Genomic DNA, 18,003 nt, shown 5'->3' with positions numbered 1-18,003 from the left:
CCTCTCCCACTCCCCATGCTTGTGTTCCCTCTCTTGCTGTCTCTCTGTCAAATAAATAAAATCTTTAAAAAATAAATAAACCTCTGGTTTGGAGGACAGCACAGCTGTCTCTTTAGCTGTAACTTAAGCTAAGTGTAGATATTTTATGAAGGACAGAATAGAAGATGAGAGCAAAGCATGGAAAATGGCTTTACGTGCTTTATGAAGGGTGTTCTCTCAAAATTCACATACTTGAGCCCTAACCCGAGTGCAGCTGTATTTGGATACATGAGCTTTGAGAGGTAGTGAGGGTTATATGAAGTCACAAGGAGGGTCCTGATCCAACAGGACTACGTTCTTACAAGAAAAGGGAGAGACTTGAGAGGTGTGCAAACAGAGAAAGGCCACATGAGGACTCAGGTGCATGCACAGGAGGGAAGCCAAGCCAGCTCACACCTTGATCTTGGACTTGTAGCCCCAGAACCCTGAGAAAATAAGTGTGTTTAACCACCCAAATAAATGGTATTTTGTTGTGGCAACACCTGAAAAGAATGCAAGCATTTTAATAGGATGTTTGAACTTGGTTAGGCAGGTGTCAGAGGACTAAGAAACATTTGGAAAGAAAAATTCTACCTGGAAAAAGAGCAAGAGCCAGACTTTATTATTTAAAAGGGCATAGGGACCTTCAAAATGACCAAGGTCACCAAGTTCATACTGACCTGTTCTGTAAAGAAAGGGCAGCTTCCTTATGTGTAACCCATATTCCTAAATCCTGACGTATGTCTTCAAAGAGCAGCCCACCAGAATCATGGGTGTTCTGTCAGATGTTTAGGTTTACAGGAAATACTAAAGTATTTCTATTTTGAGGACTAGAAGTAGAGAACAGTCTTTTTTGTTTCAGGTTGCTGAGTTGTTTGTTCGTTTTCATCTTTGACCAGAAGTCAATCCTCAGCACTTTCGCGTGCGCTTTCTGGTTCACCCGCTCTGTCATGTGCACGTTGGACTGTTGGAGAAACTGTTAAATCCAGTGGTTAAAGGGTGACAGAAATAGTAATTCTACCAACAGAGACTCACGGTTGTCCTTGGGAAGTTGAATTTAGGAAGAAAGCATTTCAGTTCCATCTGGAAAAGAGCAAGGCCTTAGAGCTCTGCCTCCGCTCTCGGCCACAAGATGGCAGCAGAGGGCAGCGCGTCCTAACCCGCCGGTGAGGGTCTCCCGAGGGAAAATTCAATGTTGGAAAGAGCAAAGAAAAAGAGGGGATAAGGATGCGGAGTTCAGGAACACGATGAAATTAGGGAACTCCTCTCCAATTACGGTACCATATGGGCGAAGTCTGTCGCCAACCCTTAAGGCCTAACGACAGGGGCTTCACTATATTGTAACCGAAGGCAAAATTTCGGCTTTTGCCTCCTTGCGAAGGGCTTCAAAGAACCCACAATAGATTAGCAAGATAGTGAGAGCCTAGATGCTTACCCAGCTTCTTCCTTTTCTTCCTACCGATCTCCCCCTCCCAACCTAGCTCCCGACACTTCTAAAAGGACAGCTAGACTGAAGGCAAAGTGCGCCAGCTCTTTTCTCGGAGGATGGATGGCTCTGAAAAGAGCCTTTGGGGTTGAATGACAGGACGCTTACTTGTCAAGTTTACTTGGAGCTGGTGTACTTGGTGACGGCCTTGGTGCCCTCGGACACGGCATGCTTGGCCAGCTCCCCGGGCAGCAGCAGGCGCACGGCAGTCTGGATCTCCCTGGACGTGATGGTCGAGCGCTTGTTGTAGTGCGCCAGGCGGGACGCCTCGCCCGCGATGCGCTCGAAGATGTCGTTGACGAACGAGTTCATGATGCCCATGGCCTTGGACGAGATGCCGGTGTCGGGGTGCACCTGCTTCAGCACCTTGTACACGTACACCGAGTAGCTCTCCTTGCGGCTGCGTTTGCGCTTCTTGCCGTCCTTCTTCTGCGCCTTGGTCACCGCCTTCTTGGAGCCCTTCTTAGGGGCCGGCGCCGACTTGGCGGGTTCAGGCATGTTGGAGACACTCTGAACGCGCTCAGGAGACAAGAAAAAGTAACAGCGAGCAAAGCGCCACTTGCCCGTCTTATATAGAAGCCCTTATGCAAATACGGTGTGAGCTACACTCCTTTCTGATTGGTGACTATCCAGGCATTAGTGCTGCCCAATCAGAACGCAAGGATCCCAGGGTCGCATTTCCATTGGTTGAGATGAAAGTGCCTCCTTAGGCAACGCCAAACCTTGTTTTTCGCGCCCTAGAACGGTTATAAAAGCTACTGTCCTTGCCCCTCCCCCGCTGCATTTGCTAGTGGCGCATTTGATCTCGGGATGTCCGGACGCGGGAAGCAGGGCGGGAAGGCGCGCGCCAAGGCCAAGACGCGCTCGTCGCGGGCGGGTCTGCAGTTCCCGGTGGGCCGCGTGCACCGCCTGCTCCGCAAGGGCAACTACTCGGAGCGCGTCGGGGCCGGCGCGCCCGTGTACCTGGCGGCCGTGCTCGAGTACCTGACGGCCGAGATCCTGGAGCTGGCGGGCAACGCGGCGCGCGACAACAAGAAGACGCGCATCATCCCGCGCCACCTGCAGCTGGCCATCCGCAACGACGAGGAGCTCAACAAGCTGCTGGGCCGCGTCACCATCGCGCAGGGCGGCGTGCTGCCCAACATCCAGGCCGTGCTGCTGCCCAAGAAGACCGAGAGCCACCACAAGGCCAAGGGCAAGTAAGGTCTGAAAGTCTCTGAGACCAAAGGCTCTTTTCAGAGCCACCCACCATTTCTGAGAAAGAACTGAACGAACACTTATTTCTGAAACTTAAAAGTAACCTAAATGAAGAACGTGAAATAACTGGTCTCCCGTTTGATTTAGCCAATTCTGATAAAGTGCTTACAGTGCATAGTTTTCTTAATTGTAAAACCACTAAACCATCTTTTGCCCCCCCAACACTGTTATGGGCAATTTGTAAGCTTCTGTCCCAGCAAATACACTTAACCTGTTATTTTGTTTTCGTTTTTTGTTTCTGGGTGGTTATCACCAGCAGAACGTGGAGGTTCAGTGGTCAACGGGAAGGTTCCTAACACTTCAGAGATACTCCTAAAGAAAAACAAATTCCTGGTCAATGTGAATCTTCCCACTCCACACCTGCTGATTAAATTCACCACGATTTACAGAAGTAATCCAATCAGCCACTTGATTGCATCCGAAAGTGAGTGAATGATGTCAGATAACCGCTCGCTGGTGGTTAGTCTAACGCGTATCAGGCTTCCTTCCCCGCAGCACGCGGGGCAAAGTCAAGTTTTGGCGTTCCAAGCGGCCGCTGTGCCCGTCTTATTTTTAAAAGGTGCCTGTTCTGGGTCTACAATCAGCAGAAGGAGATCTGAATGATGCTGTTATGAAACACAACTTTTCTAAGACTAACCAACACATTCTGATATGATTTTCCCCATGTTCTGTTTAAAGGGACAGAAATAAAGGTTTGTTTAAAGGGGTGAAATAAAAAATGCATTTTTAAGGACACTTTAGGTGCTGACTTGCACAGATTCTAGGTCCGATTCCCTTTCACTAGTGGAATCCTAACGTTTTGGTTGAGAACAGTAAACTTAGGATGAAGTGCAGCTATAATCTTATCCTGTAAAAATAGGACATAAAAATAAAACTAATAGCTTGGAAATCAAAACCGTTTCGGAGATCCTAGCAGTCAAATGAAGGTTGGCTTGAGAACCAATCAGGTTACTCTCGCGACAGACTTGGCCAATCAGGATGGGATCATGGGTATAAAGTCTGGTCCTGGCACCAACTCGGCAGTCGCTACCTTCCGCAGCTCCAGTGTCTGGCCATGGCTCGCACGAAGCAGACGGCGCGCAAGTCGACCGGCGGCAAGGCCCCGCGCAAGCAGCTGGCCACCAAGGCGGCCCGCAAGAGCGCGCCGGCCACGGGCGGCGTGAAGAAGCCGCACCGCTACCGGCCCGGCACGGTGGCCCTGCGCGAGATCCGGCGCTACCAGAAATCCACCGAGCTGCTGATCCGCAAGCTGCCGTTCCAGCGGCTGGTGCGCGAGATCGCGCAGGACTTCAAGACCGACCTGCGCTTCCAGAGCTCGGCCGTCATGGCGCTGCAGGAGGCGTGCGAGGCCTACCTGGTGGGGCTCTTCGAGGACACCAACCTCTGCGCCATCCACGCCAAGCGCGTCACCATCATGCCCAAGGACATCCAGCTGGCGCGCCGCATCCGCGGCGAGAGGGCCTAATCTGTCCTTCCGAAGTTTGTGCGAGCGAGCGCGTTTGCTTTCTCCCTCCCAAAGGCTCTTTTCAGAGCCACTTCCTATTTTCACTGAGAGTGGCTGTTTTACTGGGTTGGGTGTCAGACTTCAGTCTGAACTTCGGGGGAGAGATAAGGGAAGAGGAACAGGGATGCCTTAACGTCCTGGCAATTACGGCATCTCCTTGCCTTTTTGCAAAATCAGTGGCTGTTGGGAAGCCCTCATCTGTGCTTACCAGCTACTTAAGGAAGCTGTTGCTTAACAGGCAGTAAATGTTTAAAGGCTTCAGTGTCCCACAGAGACTCCCTTCTCGGTCCCTTAAGTAATCCAGATGTACAGAAACAAGATGCAAGCACTCAACAGGAAAAGACCTTTGACCACCAAGGAAGGGTCAGAGCATAGATTGTGGTGTGTCCACCCCCGCCTCTGGTGTAAGCAATTTGGGAGCAGCGTTGTGCAATCGTGTTCCCCTTGTATCCACAGGCTGAGGAAGAACCCGTCATGCGTTGTTCTGCAAAGTTGGCTGGCTGGAGCAGTCCCGGTTCCTAGGAGGTGGTCTGTTCCTCCAGGTTCAAGTCCGACAATGCTGGTGTTTTACAGAGGATCTAGCAGGATTTTCTCATTGGCACTCACTGTCTTCTACAACTCCAGAAGAGAACAGAGCTGGAATTGGGCTGCAGGCCTGGCTCCGTTTACCAAGAAAATGAGCTGTGTTCCGACCGCTTTTCTCACGACAATTGACTTTTTTGGTGTTTAGCACAGACATCTAGTAACTCCAGGATAAAGCTCTGAAATGTTTATTCTCTTTCACACCCATTCTAAGATAAGATACTATAAACTCAGGAAATTGGTCCCCTGGTTCTTGTTCGACACTGGTTTCCAGTTGCTCAGGCCTGATGACAATCCCCTGACATGATGGTGACTTCCCTGGGGGAGAAGCCAAAGTGAGACTATTTGGGGTGGTCATAGCCCCTAGTCCACTTGACCTTTACCCCTTACAGGACGCTACAGAAGTGTTCCCCTCAAATCTCGTGTGAACCTAAGTTCTAAAAGTCAAATTTAGCCCCACTCTCTTCCCTTAGAGCACACGTGTCCTAAGGCCAAGTTTTTTCTCATTCTGTTTACTGCAGTATCTGTAGAAGAATAAAGGCCTGATACACAGCAGGTGCTCGTTAAACTCTAGTTGAATGAATGTATGGGGAATCTGCTGGGGTTTTTTTGTTGTTGTTGTTTTGTTTTTTAAATTTTCATTTATTTATTTGACAGAGAGAGATCACAAGTAAACAGAGAGGCTAGCAGAGAGAGAGGAGGAAGCAGGCTCCCTGCTGAGCAGAGAGCCAGATGTGGGGCTCTCAGGTGCCAGGACCCTGAGATCATGACCTGAGCCAAAGGCAGAGGCTTAACCCACTGAGCCACCCAGGTGCCCCTGCTGTTTTTAGACCTAGATAGCTCCCACTCAACTATAGGTGGTCACCAAGCACATTACTCCCTACACTCTAGATGCCTTTTGATACCGCTGTTTTGTTTTGTTTTAAATCTTTTGTTTGTTTGTTTTTGTTTTTTTAAAGATTTTATTTATTTATTTGAGAGAGCACGAGAGGGGAGAGGTCAGCGGGGGAGGCAGACTCCCTGCTCAGCAGGGAGCCTAATGTGGCACTCGGTGGTCCTGGGACTCCAGGATCATGACCTGAGCCGAAAGTGGTTGCTTAACCAACTGAGCCACCTGGGGGCCCCTGTCACTGCTGTTTTGATTCCCATGGTGAGCAAACACTGACAACAACAATCAGACAAAACTTGACAGCTTCCCAAGTAGCTCTACATTCCTTTTTTTATGTGGAATTGGCCACAGCTGGGGTTTCAGGCCCATCACTGCACCTTCAGTAGCTTTATCTTTTCCAACATACAGCTCGCGGATATGTGTAGGATTCTTTCAATAAACCCTAGGATAGAAGAGGATCCGGAGAAGCCTCCAGCGGCTGTAGGAAAATAAAGGAGAATTAGTTTAAAACAAAATGAAACAAAAAGCTAGGGTCAGGAAAGTCTGTTTTCCTTGAAGTGAAAAGGCCAGGGCAGAAGCTAGGTTGCCACATTCTCCAGCTCCTCAGGAAGGACATCCACGGGGACTGGGAGTCTGGATCAGTTTCTATTCTAGTTGAAGTCTGGGTTTGGACATAGAAAAGGTGGTTTTAGGACAAGGTCAAAAATCCTTTGCTACTCTTACCTTCAAAGAATGGAGCCCAATTCCTCTCCCTTCGAATTGGGGCTGGCTCTAGGTACTGGCTTCTAGTGAATCAGGCAGAGCTGATGGCATGAAGTCACAGTGACGGGGAGGTACTTCCGAGGTGGGTCACAGGAGGGGGTGTTTCCTGGTCTCTCTCAGGCCACTCACTTTGGGGGACCCTGGTTGCCCTGTTGGGGGTACATTCAGGCAGCCCTGCGGAGAGGCCCATATGATACGAAACAAGACCTTCTCCAATAGTCCATGAAGACACCGGATGAACTGCACTAGTCTAGATGAGGCAAGCACACCTCACAGCTCTGCCCCTCACCACTGGGATGTCCAGACGCTCCAGAACTTGCCTTAGTCCTGTCCCATTGGCCGCAGGGTTTTCTTCTGCTGCTAGAGACCAGCTTTGTGCTGCTAGTTGAGGGAAGATGGTATCTTTGGTGGCTCACAGGGCTGCTCTGAAGGCATGCACCTGGTGTTGCCGCCTCTATACTTAACGCCGGCTGGGCTAGAGACAACAGCCGAATCACCGCTCTCTCACCAGTACTTTCTCTCTCTCCCTCTTTTGGAAAACTGAGGTGCCATGTCGAATGGTCAGATGCACTTGTTAGGGAAACCATTATAAACTCTGATTCTGTGACTCCCCTTTCTCCATCTCCCACACCAATAGAGACTAGCGGTCACTTAGATCATGTTGTTTGAGATGCCATTTTCATTATGATGAAATGGATACTTTATTTCCACAAGAGATTCCATTAAAGATTAAATGTGGTAATATATGAACATGTAGGAGAGGACCCCAGAGAATGTATTAGGTGCACAATAAATACTCAGGAAACTTAATTTCATCTCAGAATCTCAGTTCGGTATCTTTCTTGTAACATTGAAGAAATACACCCAAATACTCTGATGAGATGAGATTCGGGAGTAAGTCCCCCTTGTCATGGGTTGAGATTTGGTAAACAGTCCAATCTGATCAGTCACACATTAGCAAGTCATGGCATTTCTGCTAATGGCCAATCTCATTTCTTGGAAGATATCTCTTAGTCTCTGTCTCACAAGGTGAGTTTCAAAACTTGTCTTCCAGTTCTGGACAGTACTTGGAACACAGGAACTATTTCTGTTTAGAGGGTAGGGAAGATGTTGAAAAATTAGATGAGAACAGATGCATTCTAGAATGGCCCACCCCGAAGACCCTCTAAAGGATAGAAGCCCTGGGAGGATATCAAACAAGAGAAAAAAAGTAACCAAAAATTTATTAGAAATGAAGCTTAAGGGACACCTGGGTGGCTCAGTCAGTTAAGCATCTGCCTTCAGCTCAAGTCATGATTTCAGGGTCCTGGGATCGAGTCCCACATTGGGCTCCCTGCTCAGAGAGGAGCCTGCTTCTCACCCTGCTTGTGCTCTTTCTCTCTCTGTCAAATAAATAAGTGAAATCTTTAAATAAATAGAGAGAGTTGGATGGCTGGCAATTACATAAAGAATTTTTAATCTTCACTTGGTAATCAGATACCTGCAAATCAAAATAATGCAATACCGGGGAACACACATCAGATTGGTAAAATCAGAAAGCTGTATGTAATCACGTGTTACATGGGAGGTGGAGAAACTCATTTTCATGTGGTGGTTTGTTGACTGATGGTGGTCTTACCCAAGACATTTTGAAGAACTGTCTAATTATTAAAATTGGGTGTGCCCAGGTCTATGCCCTAAGGAAATTCTCCTACAGACCTATAGACCTATAGATCTATAGACTAAGAGGACATATTGAGAATATTCATCAAAATGCTATTTGTGAAAGCAAAGAGGTAGGGATAAATTAAGGGGATGAATAAGTAAAACACAGTAGATGCATTCTAAGGAAAGTTTTTCTTCTGGGATCAAGAAATAAGTAAATGGCAAAAATGAGAGCTGAACCAAAGGCTCAACATTGCTTCTATCATTCAGTTCATACTTGGACACTTTGTCAGGATCTCCAATGGAATTTTCTAGCTTTACTTACGACTAACTCGGAATAACGACCAAAACCAAAGGCACCACGTCTGAGTATTTTATAAACATGATTTACAGACACCAGAGTCTTGGTCTGCTCAGGCTGCTGTAACAGAATACCACAGACAGCATGGCTTATAAACAACAGAAATTTATTTCTCATCGTTTTAGAGGCTGGAAGTCCAAGATCACGGCTTTGTCAAATTCAGTGTCTAGTGAGAACTCACGTCCTGGATCACAGGTGGTCATCTTACTGTGTCCTCACACAATGGTTCGCTGGGGTCTCTGTTACAGAGGCATCCGCACCATCAGGAGGGCTCCACACTTAAGACCCAAGCACCTCTGAATATTCCCACCTCCAATTACCATCCCTTCAGGGATTAGGTTTTAACATACAAATTTTAAATGGACACACGCAACACGTTCACTTTCAAAGAGTAGGAGCTTAGTAACCGTGTTCTTAGCCTCTACCCCTTGTTTTGAAGCCAGGAGGGCCCGGGGACCCCTAAACAAGGGGCCTCACCTTCACCTTGATTTTCTTGTTCTCAATAACAAAGCCTGGAGATATTAGTAAGGTGAGATGAATGCAAGTTTCTGGCAACATTGTTTGATACATTAACTAGGCATGAATACTAGCTAAATTAAGGCCAGCTTAGAAAACAATATAGATCATCACTGATGACATGAGAGTAAGAAATTGCAGAAACAAGGGAGGGTATTAGATTTAAAAAAAAAAAAAAAAAAAAAAAAGGAATGACTGCCAGGCACGAAATGCTTTTTGTACTAGAGCATACATTTGAGTTGAGAATTTCAGAAGAAAGTGTTTTCTCTGATAAGAGTTTTGTGAATCATTTTTCAAGCCATGAGCAGACAAGACTATGGCTTAGTGACCCTCAGAAAGAGGATAGGGGAAGATGAAGAGGCCAGGGAGGACAGTGCAATATCCTTAGATTTCTTCGGTTGGTCTTAATAGCACACGGAGGTATGAGGAGCTGAAGGAAGCTTTATGGATGAGGGCAGAGATGATAATTGCTCATAGGCCGGGGCAGGGAAGGGAAACCTCCCTGCTTCCAGGTTTCATATTTAAGATTCTGAGCTGATAAAAGGCTGAATATATGTGGAAGGGTAAAACACTACAAAATAGAAGAAAAGATTTGAGAGTGTAAGTTCATGGAAAGGAAAAAAACTCCAAAAAGCTAGTGGTGTTTTGAATTAGTGTCTAGATGTGCATGTTTTATGTGAATGTGGATGCATGTGGGAGACAGGAGAAATGAGACTCAGGAGAGAGACTAATCAACTAGTAAACTAATTTTGAATGAAGAACAACAATAAGAAAGTAAAAGATATGTCAACCTACCAGCCAATTCCAAAGCCTTAACCAAAACAAACCAAAATCAGGTGTCAAGGAAATGAGTATTGTGGCAAATTAAGTTGAAAATACAATATTGAAAAGGATTGAGCCCAACATTTGGAACTAAGAACATTAAAAATTGTCAACTACATAAGTGTGGGTCAGTAAGCAACTTTCAGAACATTGGAAGGGCAAGTACATCTCATTTATTCATCTAATTAAGGGGGAAGGGAATCTCATAGGATTTGAAACAGTCAACATTTGGAAAATATCTCTTCATAATGTGAGAAGGGGGGGGAAAAACCTCTATTTTTCCCAATTATTCACTAAGAAATTATTGGACAGTTCATGTCAATCAGCATTATCCTATGCTGAGAAAGACCCCTCCCCCAAAAAAGAATTTTAATAGTTTTATTAATTAGTTTAATTTAAATGAAATGAGAATCCTAAACTTTTTTAAGCTTAAAAAATCTGCAGGCAGACTGTTTGTTCCCTGCATGCAAGTGGGAGAAAAGAATGAGGAACTGCAGCATGACATCTTTGGAAACATACATGTGTGTGCATGTTCAGGGCACAGCACAGGCAAATGCAATGAAATCAAATTCCCGATCTTTCAGAGTATCTTACCTTCACCCGGTAAAGGAACATTCATAACTTTTCTCAGTGTTTCAAGACTTTGTCTTGGAAAGGTTGGTCTTAAAGTACCATTTTCAAGAACAGCTGCTACATAAGGAAACAGAAAGCTGCCTTGTTCTCGGTTAGTTGCAAGAGAAAGACGGCAATTATCCCGCCAACAGACAGGTCTGAGATCTTCAATATGAAGCACTCAGATTCCCTTTTTAAACAAGGATTCTAAAAAAACAGGCCGGATTAGAAGCTCAGTAAGAAATGGATTGACTCATAGAGTGGGAGCATGTAATGTTTTCCGCTTACAGCAATTACCGAATTTATAATAATATATTTTGGTAGCTGATTCCTGGAATAAAAGTAGGTATTTGTTCAAGGAGTGAATAATCACACACCTGTGAAACTGTAAATCTGACGGTAGCTGGAGGGCGAGCCAGCACCCGAGGGAGGTCATTCCAAACAGCCCCAGCCATGGAAACCAACCAAGGAACTCTTTTTCCAACTTTTTCCAAGTTGTTGTTTTCCTGGGATAAAGTCGTTCTTGTCTCTTCATCCTGCATCTTATCTGTAAACTAAAGGCAGAGGGTATCTGGGTGCAGCCGATTTCCCAGTTCAACAAAGGATTGGGGGTGCGCGGTGAGGACAGCTCTGAAAGTCATGGTCTCCCGCTCCTCGGCTCTCCAAGGACCCTCCTCCTCCAACACCTTCAGAAACCTTAGGTCAGTTCTCCCCAAAATAACGTGACTGGGATGGAGGAAAAGGAAAGACGACCGAGTGAGTGAAATGCAGAGGCTGGAGGAGGGAACTGAAGAAAGGCGAGGCTGACCGCACCTTGAAGCGGGGACCAGGCGGCGCTAACCTAAGCAGCCACCGGGGTGCTGAAGTCGCTGCACGGGACACGGCTGCGTAAATGCCCGGCGGACTGCAGTCGCGGCGCTGGAGGGGCCGCCCGATGCCGGCAGCTCAAGTCACTGCTGCGAGCAAAGCTCAGAGACAGAAAACCAGCAAGGCTCGGCCCCGAAACACGACAGACCTCCGGCCGGGGGAAGGCGCCGCGCGGAGGGAACTTTCCAGGAAGCGCCGGGTTTCAGCCTAGGAGTTTAATCACCGCCCTTCGCATCGGTCCGGAAAGTGTGGGCCGGCCTCTGGCTGGGGACTTCCCTGAGCGGATACAGCTAGCCTGAGCTGTTCCCAAACAGGTCCGACAAACGACTATATAGGCCGCGACCCCGTGCGGAGGTCTGTTGGGTCTGCTCCTTTTGTAGTCATGTCTGGTCGCGGCAAGGGTGGGAAGGGCCTGGGCAAGGGGGGCGCCAAGCGCCACCGCAAGGTGCTGCGTGACAACATCCAGGGCATCACCAAACCCGCCATCCGGCGGCTGGCCCGGCGCGGCGGCGTCAAGCGCATCTCCGGCCTCATCTACGAGGAGACCCGCGGGGTGCTCAAGGTGTTCCTGGAGAACGTGATCCGCGACGCCGTCACCTACACGGAGCACGCCAAGCGCAAGACGGTCACGGCCATGGACGTGGTCTACGCGCTCAAGCGCCAGGGCCGCACCCTCTACGGCTTCGGGGGCTAAAACCGGCCTCACCCGCCGTACTTCTCATCCAAAAGGCCCTTTTCAGGGCCGCCCACGAAATCTGCTAAAGCGCTGTAGACTAGAAATTCTCCTCAGACTTGCAGTTTTTGTATCGGCTGCCGAAGCGAGCTCTCTTTCTCAGACTAACTCACTCCGAGTTCCATAAGCACGCGGTCTACGGGAATATATTTAAGACGTGAAAGCTGAATGTGTCTCCGATTGTAACGGCGTCCCTGTGCCACCATATCCAGAAAGTGCCAAATCTTCCGGTAACGAGTCGACGTGCCCCCCCACCCCCGTGTCCCACTATTCAACACAGTCGTGCTGAAAGCCGAGCTAATATACGTGTATTCTCTATAAGGTACAGCTGGCCAGTCTGCTGGAAGCTCCGTGATTCTGAATCACTGAAGCTCTTTGTTTTTGAACGTCCTGCCAGAGAACATTGTGGCTAGAATTTCAAATAACCTCAAGGCCTCCCATGTTTCCGCTGTCCCCTTTAATTTTCAGTAAACAATATATCCATCCAGTCACCAAGACCTTTTACTTAAAAGAGTGGAAGGAAGGCACTTTCCGATTCTCAAAACAACATTTTAAGGAATTTGGATGCATCCTAGAGGCTTTTTTAAAAAGTCACATTTTCTTTGTCTATTATCCTAGAGACCTAAGCGGCAGGCGGGAAAATGCTTCCTGGAACCAAGAACCAATCTGTGCGCGGGGAGGGGCAGGAGGCTCCTGTCCAATCAGGACGCCGGGGGTCGCTATAAATACCGGACCGCGGCTTCTCACTCTCCCAGCTCCGACTTGTTACCTCGACTTCGCCATGGCTCGCACGAAGCAGACGGCGCGCAAGTCGACCGGCGGCAAGGCCCCGCGCAAGCAGCTGGCCACCAAGGCGGCCCGCAAGAGCGCGCCGGCCACGGGCGGCGTGAAGAAGCCGCACCGCTACCGGCCCGGCACGGTGGCCCTGCGCGAGATCCGGCGCTACCAGAAGTCCACCGAGCTGCTGATCCGCAAGCTGCCGTTCCAGCGGCTGGTGCGCGAGATCGCGCAGGACTTCAAGACCGACCTGCGCTTCCAGAGCTCGGCCGTCATGGCGCTGCAGGAGGCGTGCGAGGCCTACCTGGTGGGGCTCTTCGAGGACACCAACCTCTGCGCCATCCACGCCAAGCGCGTCACCATCATGCCCAAGGACATCCAACTGGCGCGCCGCATCCGCGGCGAGAGGGCGTAATTTTTTCATGTCCTGATTTCTGCCAACTTTAAACCCAAAGGCTCTTTTCAGAGCCCCTCCATTGTCCCCCAAAGGAGCTGTTCACGTTCGGAAATTTAATAGCCCCATGAAGGCTCGGGTACGTTTCGGGGAAGGGCTGGTAGGCTCGAGAGTTAAACTGCGGATTGGAGAACGTGGCTCTGTTGATACGGCGCCTAGGAAGTGTCACTTTCTGGATGGGCATTTTTAAAGTGATACAGACGTTTTAATAAATTAAACCTGGAGTGCAGGAGGGGACGGAAGGAAGACGCCCAAGTTGTCGGGAGACTTGTTCAGGCTCCTGTGGATTATTGTGCAAATGGCAACTAAAACTTCTGCCAAATGATCCCCGTTTTCACTGCAGAAACGTGCCCCTTACTCTTTTTCCTGTCCTGTGAAAGAACAAAACCGGGATGGCTAAGTGGGGTTAGCTTTCCCACTCTTTCGGTGTAATGTAATGTTTGGCAAGAGTTTGCTGCTCGGCTTTGTGTATGTAGTTAAGAGCAGAAAATGGGCCAGCAATGACCTAGATGCCGACCTGCAGGTTGTCAGAATGAGCTGCCCATAGCTCTAAAAATCTAAAGTATTTGCCCACTTGTTTTAAAAACGTTCTCAGTCTGAAGCTGAGTTCTCCCTGTTTCTTGTTTTGTTTTAAAGTAGAGAATAAGCCTGGGTATTAAATCTGAGATGTCTTAAAGCTGTTATGTTGCAGGTTTTCACACGTAGAATTCTGGGTTTCCTAACAGAACTTCGCTGTATGTATTGCTTTTCTCTAATTATTTTAAGATTTTGAAATCTCGTGCTTTTCACATGTGAACATTATTGACTCATTTTGCTTCTTTTAGCTTCAAATCCGAACTCCAGGCGTTAGCCATTTTTCTCTGGAGCTTTCTGCCATCTGGGTTTTATATTCTTTCCCCTGTTTTCAGATTTGTCCTTTCCGAAAGGTTCTTATCCCATCTACTGGCTCCTAAAGCTTTTTGGAAGGCCCAGGGATTGAGGGCAAAGACCCAAGGGGCCAGAACCTCTTCCTACAGATTAGTTTAGAGATCCTTGAGTGGCTCTTGGTTGTAGGGACTACCTGATGCTGCCTCTTAGGAGCTTCAGATTGTTTTCTCCCCACCCCTTGCAGGATTTTCCCATCATAATGGAGCCAAGGCCAGGTGATCTAGGTTCAAACCTCAGAGCTGCCAATTACTAGCCATATAACCCTTTGCCAGGTTACAACTCCTCTTTCCTCTGGGTCCCAGCCTGTGTAGCTGTAAACCGAGGCAAATGAATCAAAACCGTAGAGCATTCTTTGATTAGTTCCTGGCACTTAGTGAATGCTCAAAGGTTAGCCCTTATTATACCTCTCTCCTGCCCATTAAGCATGTGAAGGGGTCCCCTCCACCCCAATCTTCTAAAAGTTTTGTGGTTGAAATAGTGGGAAGTGGTTGATTAAAACATTTTCCTTGTTAAGGTCTTTTGTTAGTTCTCGATTTGCGTTGTTCTGAAAGACGCAGACTTGTAGCAATATGCCAAACCGCATATATGGCGGAGTCCAAAACAGCAAAGTGGCCAAATACCAAATATTTGGGGCTTTGCCGGCCAAATATGGTCTCTCTTTCTTTTTCCTAACACAATTAATAAAATATAAAAACCACTCTTTGCTCGAGAGCCACATAGAACAGGACACAGTCCAGATATGGCCGTAGTTGGCTACACTTGCAACTCCAGGAGCTCCTTGGAGAGAAATATGCTCACAACTTTAAACTTCCCTGCCGGTCTTCACTGGGAACACAGTGAGTGTTGACTACAGTACACATTCGAATCATTAGACCTTACTTATTATCCAGGCCACATCAGAATCCAGGCCACGTCACAAAATCCCATCCGTTCCCCACTCCACCCTCCCCACAAAGAAATAGCAAGCTTAACCACCCTGCATCCCAACCTCATGGTCACCAGGTCAGTTCTCTTCGATGTTAATGTATTTCTGAATTCTTTGGACCCTCTCTGACTTGCAGTCCCTCCGTCCCTAATCTGCTTTCCTCAGGAGTCCGTAACCACCGGGATCCCTGAAGTACAGGTCTCTCCTGCAAACACACAGTAATGCCCACATAACAGAAGAGGGTGTTTCTGACAGTGCACTTTTTTAATATGTTGGTGGGGATAAGGAGTTTGAATTGGGGAGTGCGGAAGAACGCCTCGGAAACCCGGCAGAGTCCCATGTCATGGAAACAGCACGTGTGTTCGAGGACTGCTGGAAACTGGAAACCCTGGAGTCCTTCCAGCAGGTCTGGGTTGTTCCTGGAGCACATTATCTGTGAAAGCAGCTTTCCCATTTACTTTAATGGATTTGCCTGTTACTAAAGGAGAAAGAATCTCAATCAAAAACAGATCAAATTCAAGTTTGAATTTGAATCCAAATCTTTGGATCCTCAAGTCAGAGCTATTCCTCCCGCTTCAGGTGCAAAGCAGGCGTCATTCTGGCTATTGAACTTTCCCAAATTGCAAAAGACACTCTCTGAAGACATTCACACGTGCAGACTCCTAGGAGACAGAACTGGTTTTCCAAGTAAGATCTATGTGGTTAATTTGGGGCGGTAGGCAGTATACGTGCCCCTGCCTCTATGCTATTTGCTACAGTTCGAAACAATGTTTATGCCCAAATCAGGGAACCGTGTCTTTCCACTCGCAAAAGTCCAAAGCAGAAGCTAGGGACAAAGCATTTTTAAAGACGTCCTCCTGATGTTTAGCGGAAAGTCATTGCAACTTCCAGAGAACGAGCACGATGCCCTAAAGCCAGGGGATTCCTGGGACGAGCCGAAAAGAGTTTTAAAACATATCTTTCCTCAGTTGCACACGATTCATGAAAACACAAACCCGTGTGCGAACGTGGAGACTGCTGTCTTCCATGAGAGCTTCAAAGCCTCCGATTCTGTATGATTATTTTCAGCATTTAATCAGATTTGGGGGACGAACAAACACACTTTGGGAGTCCAACCGCGAAGGGCGGCTGCCTGAGGGCAGTGGATTGGACGCTCCACCAATCACAGAGCAGCCCCGGCTTATATAAGCCCCTGGCCGGAGTCACGCAGCATCGCCAGACTTGCGCCTTGGATTTTCAGTCTCTCTCTTCGCAGCAGTTTCTGCTCCGGGCCATGTCGGAAACCGCTCCCGCTGAGACGGCGGCCCCGGCGCCGGTGGAGAAGTCGCCCGCCAAAAAGAAAGCCACTAAGAAGGCGGCCGGCGGTGGCGCTGCGAAGCGCAAAGCCACCGGCCCCCCGGTGTCCGAGCTCATCACCAAGGCCGTCGCCGCGTCCAAGGAGCGCAACGGCCTCTCTCTGGCGGCGCTCAAGAAGGCGCTGGCGGCCGCCGGCTACGACGTGGAGAAGAACAACAGCCGCATCAAGCTGGGCCTCAAGAGCCTGGTGAGCAAGGGCACCCTGGTGCAGACCAAGGGCACCGGCGCCTCGGGCTCCTTCAAGCTCAACAAGAAGGCGGCCTCCGGCGAGGCCAAGCCCAAAGCCAAGAAGGCGGGCGCGGCCAAGCCCAAGAAGGCGGCCGGGACCACCCCTAAGAAGCCCAAGAAGGCTGCGGGGGCGAAGAAGGCGGTGAAAAAGACGCCCAAGAAAGCTAAGAAGCCTGCAGCCGCTGGTGTCAAAAAGGTGGCCAAGAGCCCCAAGAAAGCCAAGGCGGCTGCAAAGCCCAAGAAAGCGGCCAAGAGCCCCGCTAAGCCCAAGGCGGTGAAGCCGAAAGCCGCCAAACCCAAAGCCGCTAAGCCCAAGGCAGCGAAGCCTAAGGCTGCTAAGGCAAAGAAAGCGGCTCCGAAAAAGAAGTAGGAAGCTGGCCTTCAAAAAGGCAACGAAACCCCAAAGGCTCTTTTCAGAGCCACCCAAATTTCTCTAAAAACCGCTGTACACCAGTAGTGGTTGTTGCAATAACAACACCTCAAAGTGCCATACATGCCACGTACCCCGGACCTGTAAGGAGAAAACTATTACACAGCTATTTGAAAAAGCCCGCTACAATTCCCTACTGGTCCCTGTTTGCAAGGTTCTTTTAACCCTTGATGCTCTATTGCTATTTCTTACTTTCTTACACGAGTGAGAATGCAGAAACCACACCACCGTCTTGGCACGGCAGACCGGGATACATTAAGTTATGAAAAGTAAATAAAGGTGTAGATTTGTAAAAAAAAACTTTAAAATTGCGGCAACAGCTCTTCTCCAGAAATAGTGAGTGGCTCTGAAAAGAGCCTTTTGTTTGGTTGTTCCTAAATGAGACCTTACTTGCCCTTGGCCTTGTGGTGGCTCTCGGTCTTCTTGGGCAGCAGCACGGCCTGGATGTTGGGCAGCACGCCGCCCTGCGCGATGGTGACGCGGCCCAGCAGCTTGTTGAGCTCCTCGTCGTTGCGGATGGCCAGCTGCAGGTGGCGCGGGATGATGCGCGTCTTCTTGTTGTCGCGCGCCGCGTTGCCCGCCAGCTCCAGAATCTCGGCCGTCAGGTACTCGAGCACGGCCGCCAGGTACACGGGCGCGCCGGCCCCGACGCGCTCCGAGTAGTTGCCCTTGCGGAGCAGGCGGTGCACGCGGCCCACCGGGAACTGCAGACCCGCCCGCGACGAGCGCGTCTTGGCCTTGGCGCGCGCCTTCCCGCCCTGCTTCCCGCGTCCGGACATGATCTCGGGAAATTACCAACGACTAGGCTGAGCAGAGTAGAAGAAAGCTTCCTCTCTTATAGTCCTCACTGGGC

At 48.9% G+C, this 18,003-nt stretch overlaps 7 protein-coding genes across 7 annotated transcripts; 5 read left to right on the top strand and 2 right to left on the bottom strand.

Annotated features, from left to right (window-relative positions):
• Positions 1-950: 950 nt before the first annotated feature.
• LOC122914415 (histone H2B type 1-C/E/F/G/I) lies at positions 951-2,030 on the bottom strand. The gene is made up of 2 exons (XM_044261031.1): positions 1,613-2,030; positions 951-994 (listed from the first exon to the last, which is right to left on the bottom strand). The coding sequence occupies exon 1, from the start codon at positions 2,000-2,002 to the stop codon at positions 1,622-1,624; it is 381 nt and encodes a 126-aa protein (XP_044116966.1). The 5' UTR covers positions 2,003-2,030; the 3' UTR covers positions 951-994; positions 1,613-1,621.
• A 277-nt stretch (positions 2,031-2,307) lies between these two features.
• On the top strand, positions 2,308-2,978 carry LOC122913889 (histone H2A type 1-B). The gene has a single exon (XM_044260535.1). The coding sequence runs from the start codon at positions 2,315-2,317 to the stop codon at positions 2,705-2,707; it is 393 nt and encodes a 130-aa protein (XP_044116470.1). The 5' UTR covers positions 2,308-2,314; the 3' UTR covers positions 2,708-2,978.
• A 727-nt stretch (positions 2,979-3,705) lies between these two features.
• Positions 3,706-5,326, top strand: LOC122914262 (histone H3.1). Its single transcript, XM_044260898.1, has one exon. The coding sequence runs from the start codon at positions 3,816-3,818 to the stop codon at positions 4,224-4,226; it is 411 nt and encodes a 136-aa protein (XP_044116833.1). The 5' UTR covers positions 3,706-3,815; the 3' UTR covers positions 4,227-5,326.
• Positions 5,327-11,697: 6,371 nt separating this feature from the next.
• Positions 11,698-12,024, top strand: LOC122914194 (histone H4). Its single transcript, XM_044260828.1, has one exon. The coding sequence runs from the start codon at positions 11,703-11,705 to the stop codon at positions 12,012-12,014; it is 312 nt and encodes a 103-aa protein (XP_044116763.1). The 5' UTR covers positions 11,698-11,702; the 3' UTR covers positions 12,015-12,024.
• Positions 12,025-12,828: 804 nt separating this feature from the next.
• On the top strand, positions 12,829-14,397 carry LOC122914273 (histone H3.1). The gene has a single exon (XM_044260908.1). The coding sequence runs from the start codon at positions 12,835-12,837 to the stop codon at positions 13,243-13,245; it is 411 nt and encodes a 136-aa protein (XP_044116843.1). The 5' UTR covers positions 12,829-12,834; the 3' UTR covers positions 13,246-14,397.
• A 1,023-nt stretch (positions 14,398-15,420) lies between these two features.
• LOC122913841 (histone H2A type 1-H-like) lies at positions 15,421-17,929 on the bottom strand. The gene is made up of 2 exons (XM_044260481.1): positions 17,541-17,929; positions 15,421-15,614 (listed from the first exon to the last, which is right to left on the bottom strand). Exons 1-2 carry the CDS (start codon positions 17,927-17,929, stop codon positions 15,596-15,598), a joined length of 408 nt encoding a protein of 135 aa, XP_044116416.1. The 3' UTR covers positions 15,421-15,595.
• Positions 16,405-17,438, top strand: H1-5 (H1.5 linker histone, cluster member). The gene has a single exon (XM_044260384.1). It carries the CDS (start codon positions 16,410-16,412, stop codon positions 17,088-17,090), a length of 681 nt encoding a protein of 226 aa, XP_044116319.1. The 5' UTR covers positions 16,405-16,409; the 3' UTR covers positions 17,091-17,438.
• Positions 17,930-18,003: the final 74 nt, after the last annotated feature.

The sequence above is a fragment of the Neovison vison genome, chromosome 1, assembly GCF_020171115.1.
Source record: "Neovison vison isolate M4711 chromosome 1, ASM_NN_V1, whole genome shotgun sequence".
Taxonomy (NCBI): domain Eukaryota; kingdom Metazoa; phylum Chordata; class Mammalia; order Carnivora; family Mustelidae; genus Neogale; species Neogale vison.
This window is presented reverse-complemented; position numbering and strand designations above follow the sequence as displayed.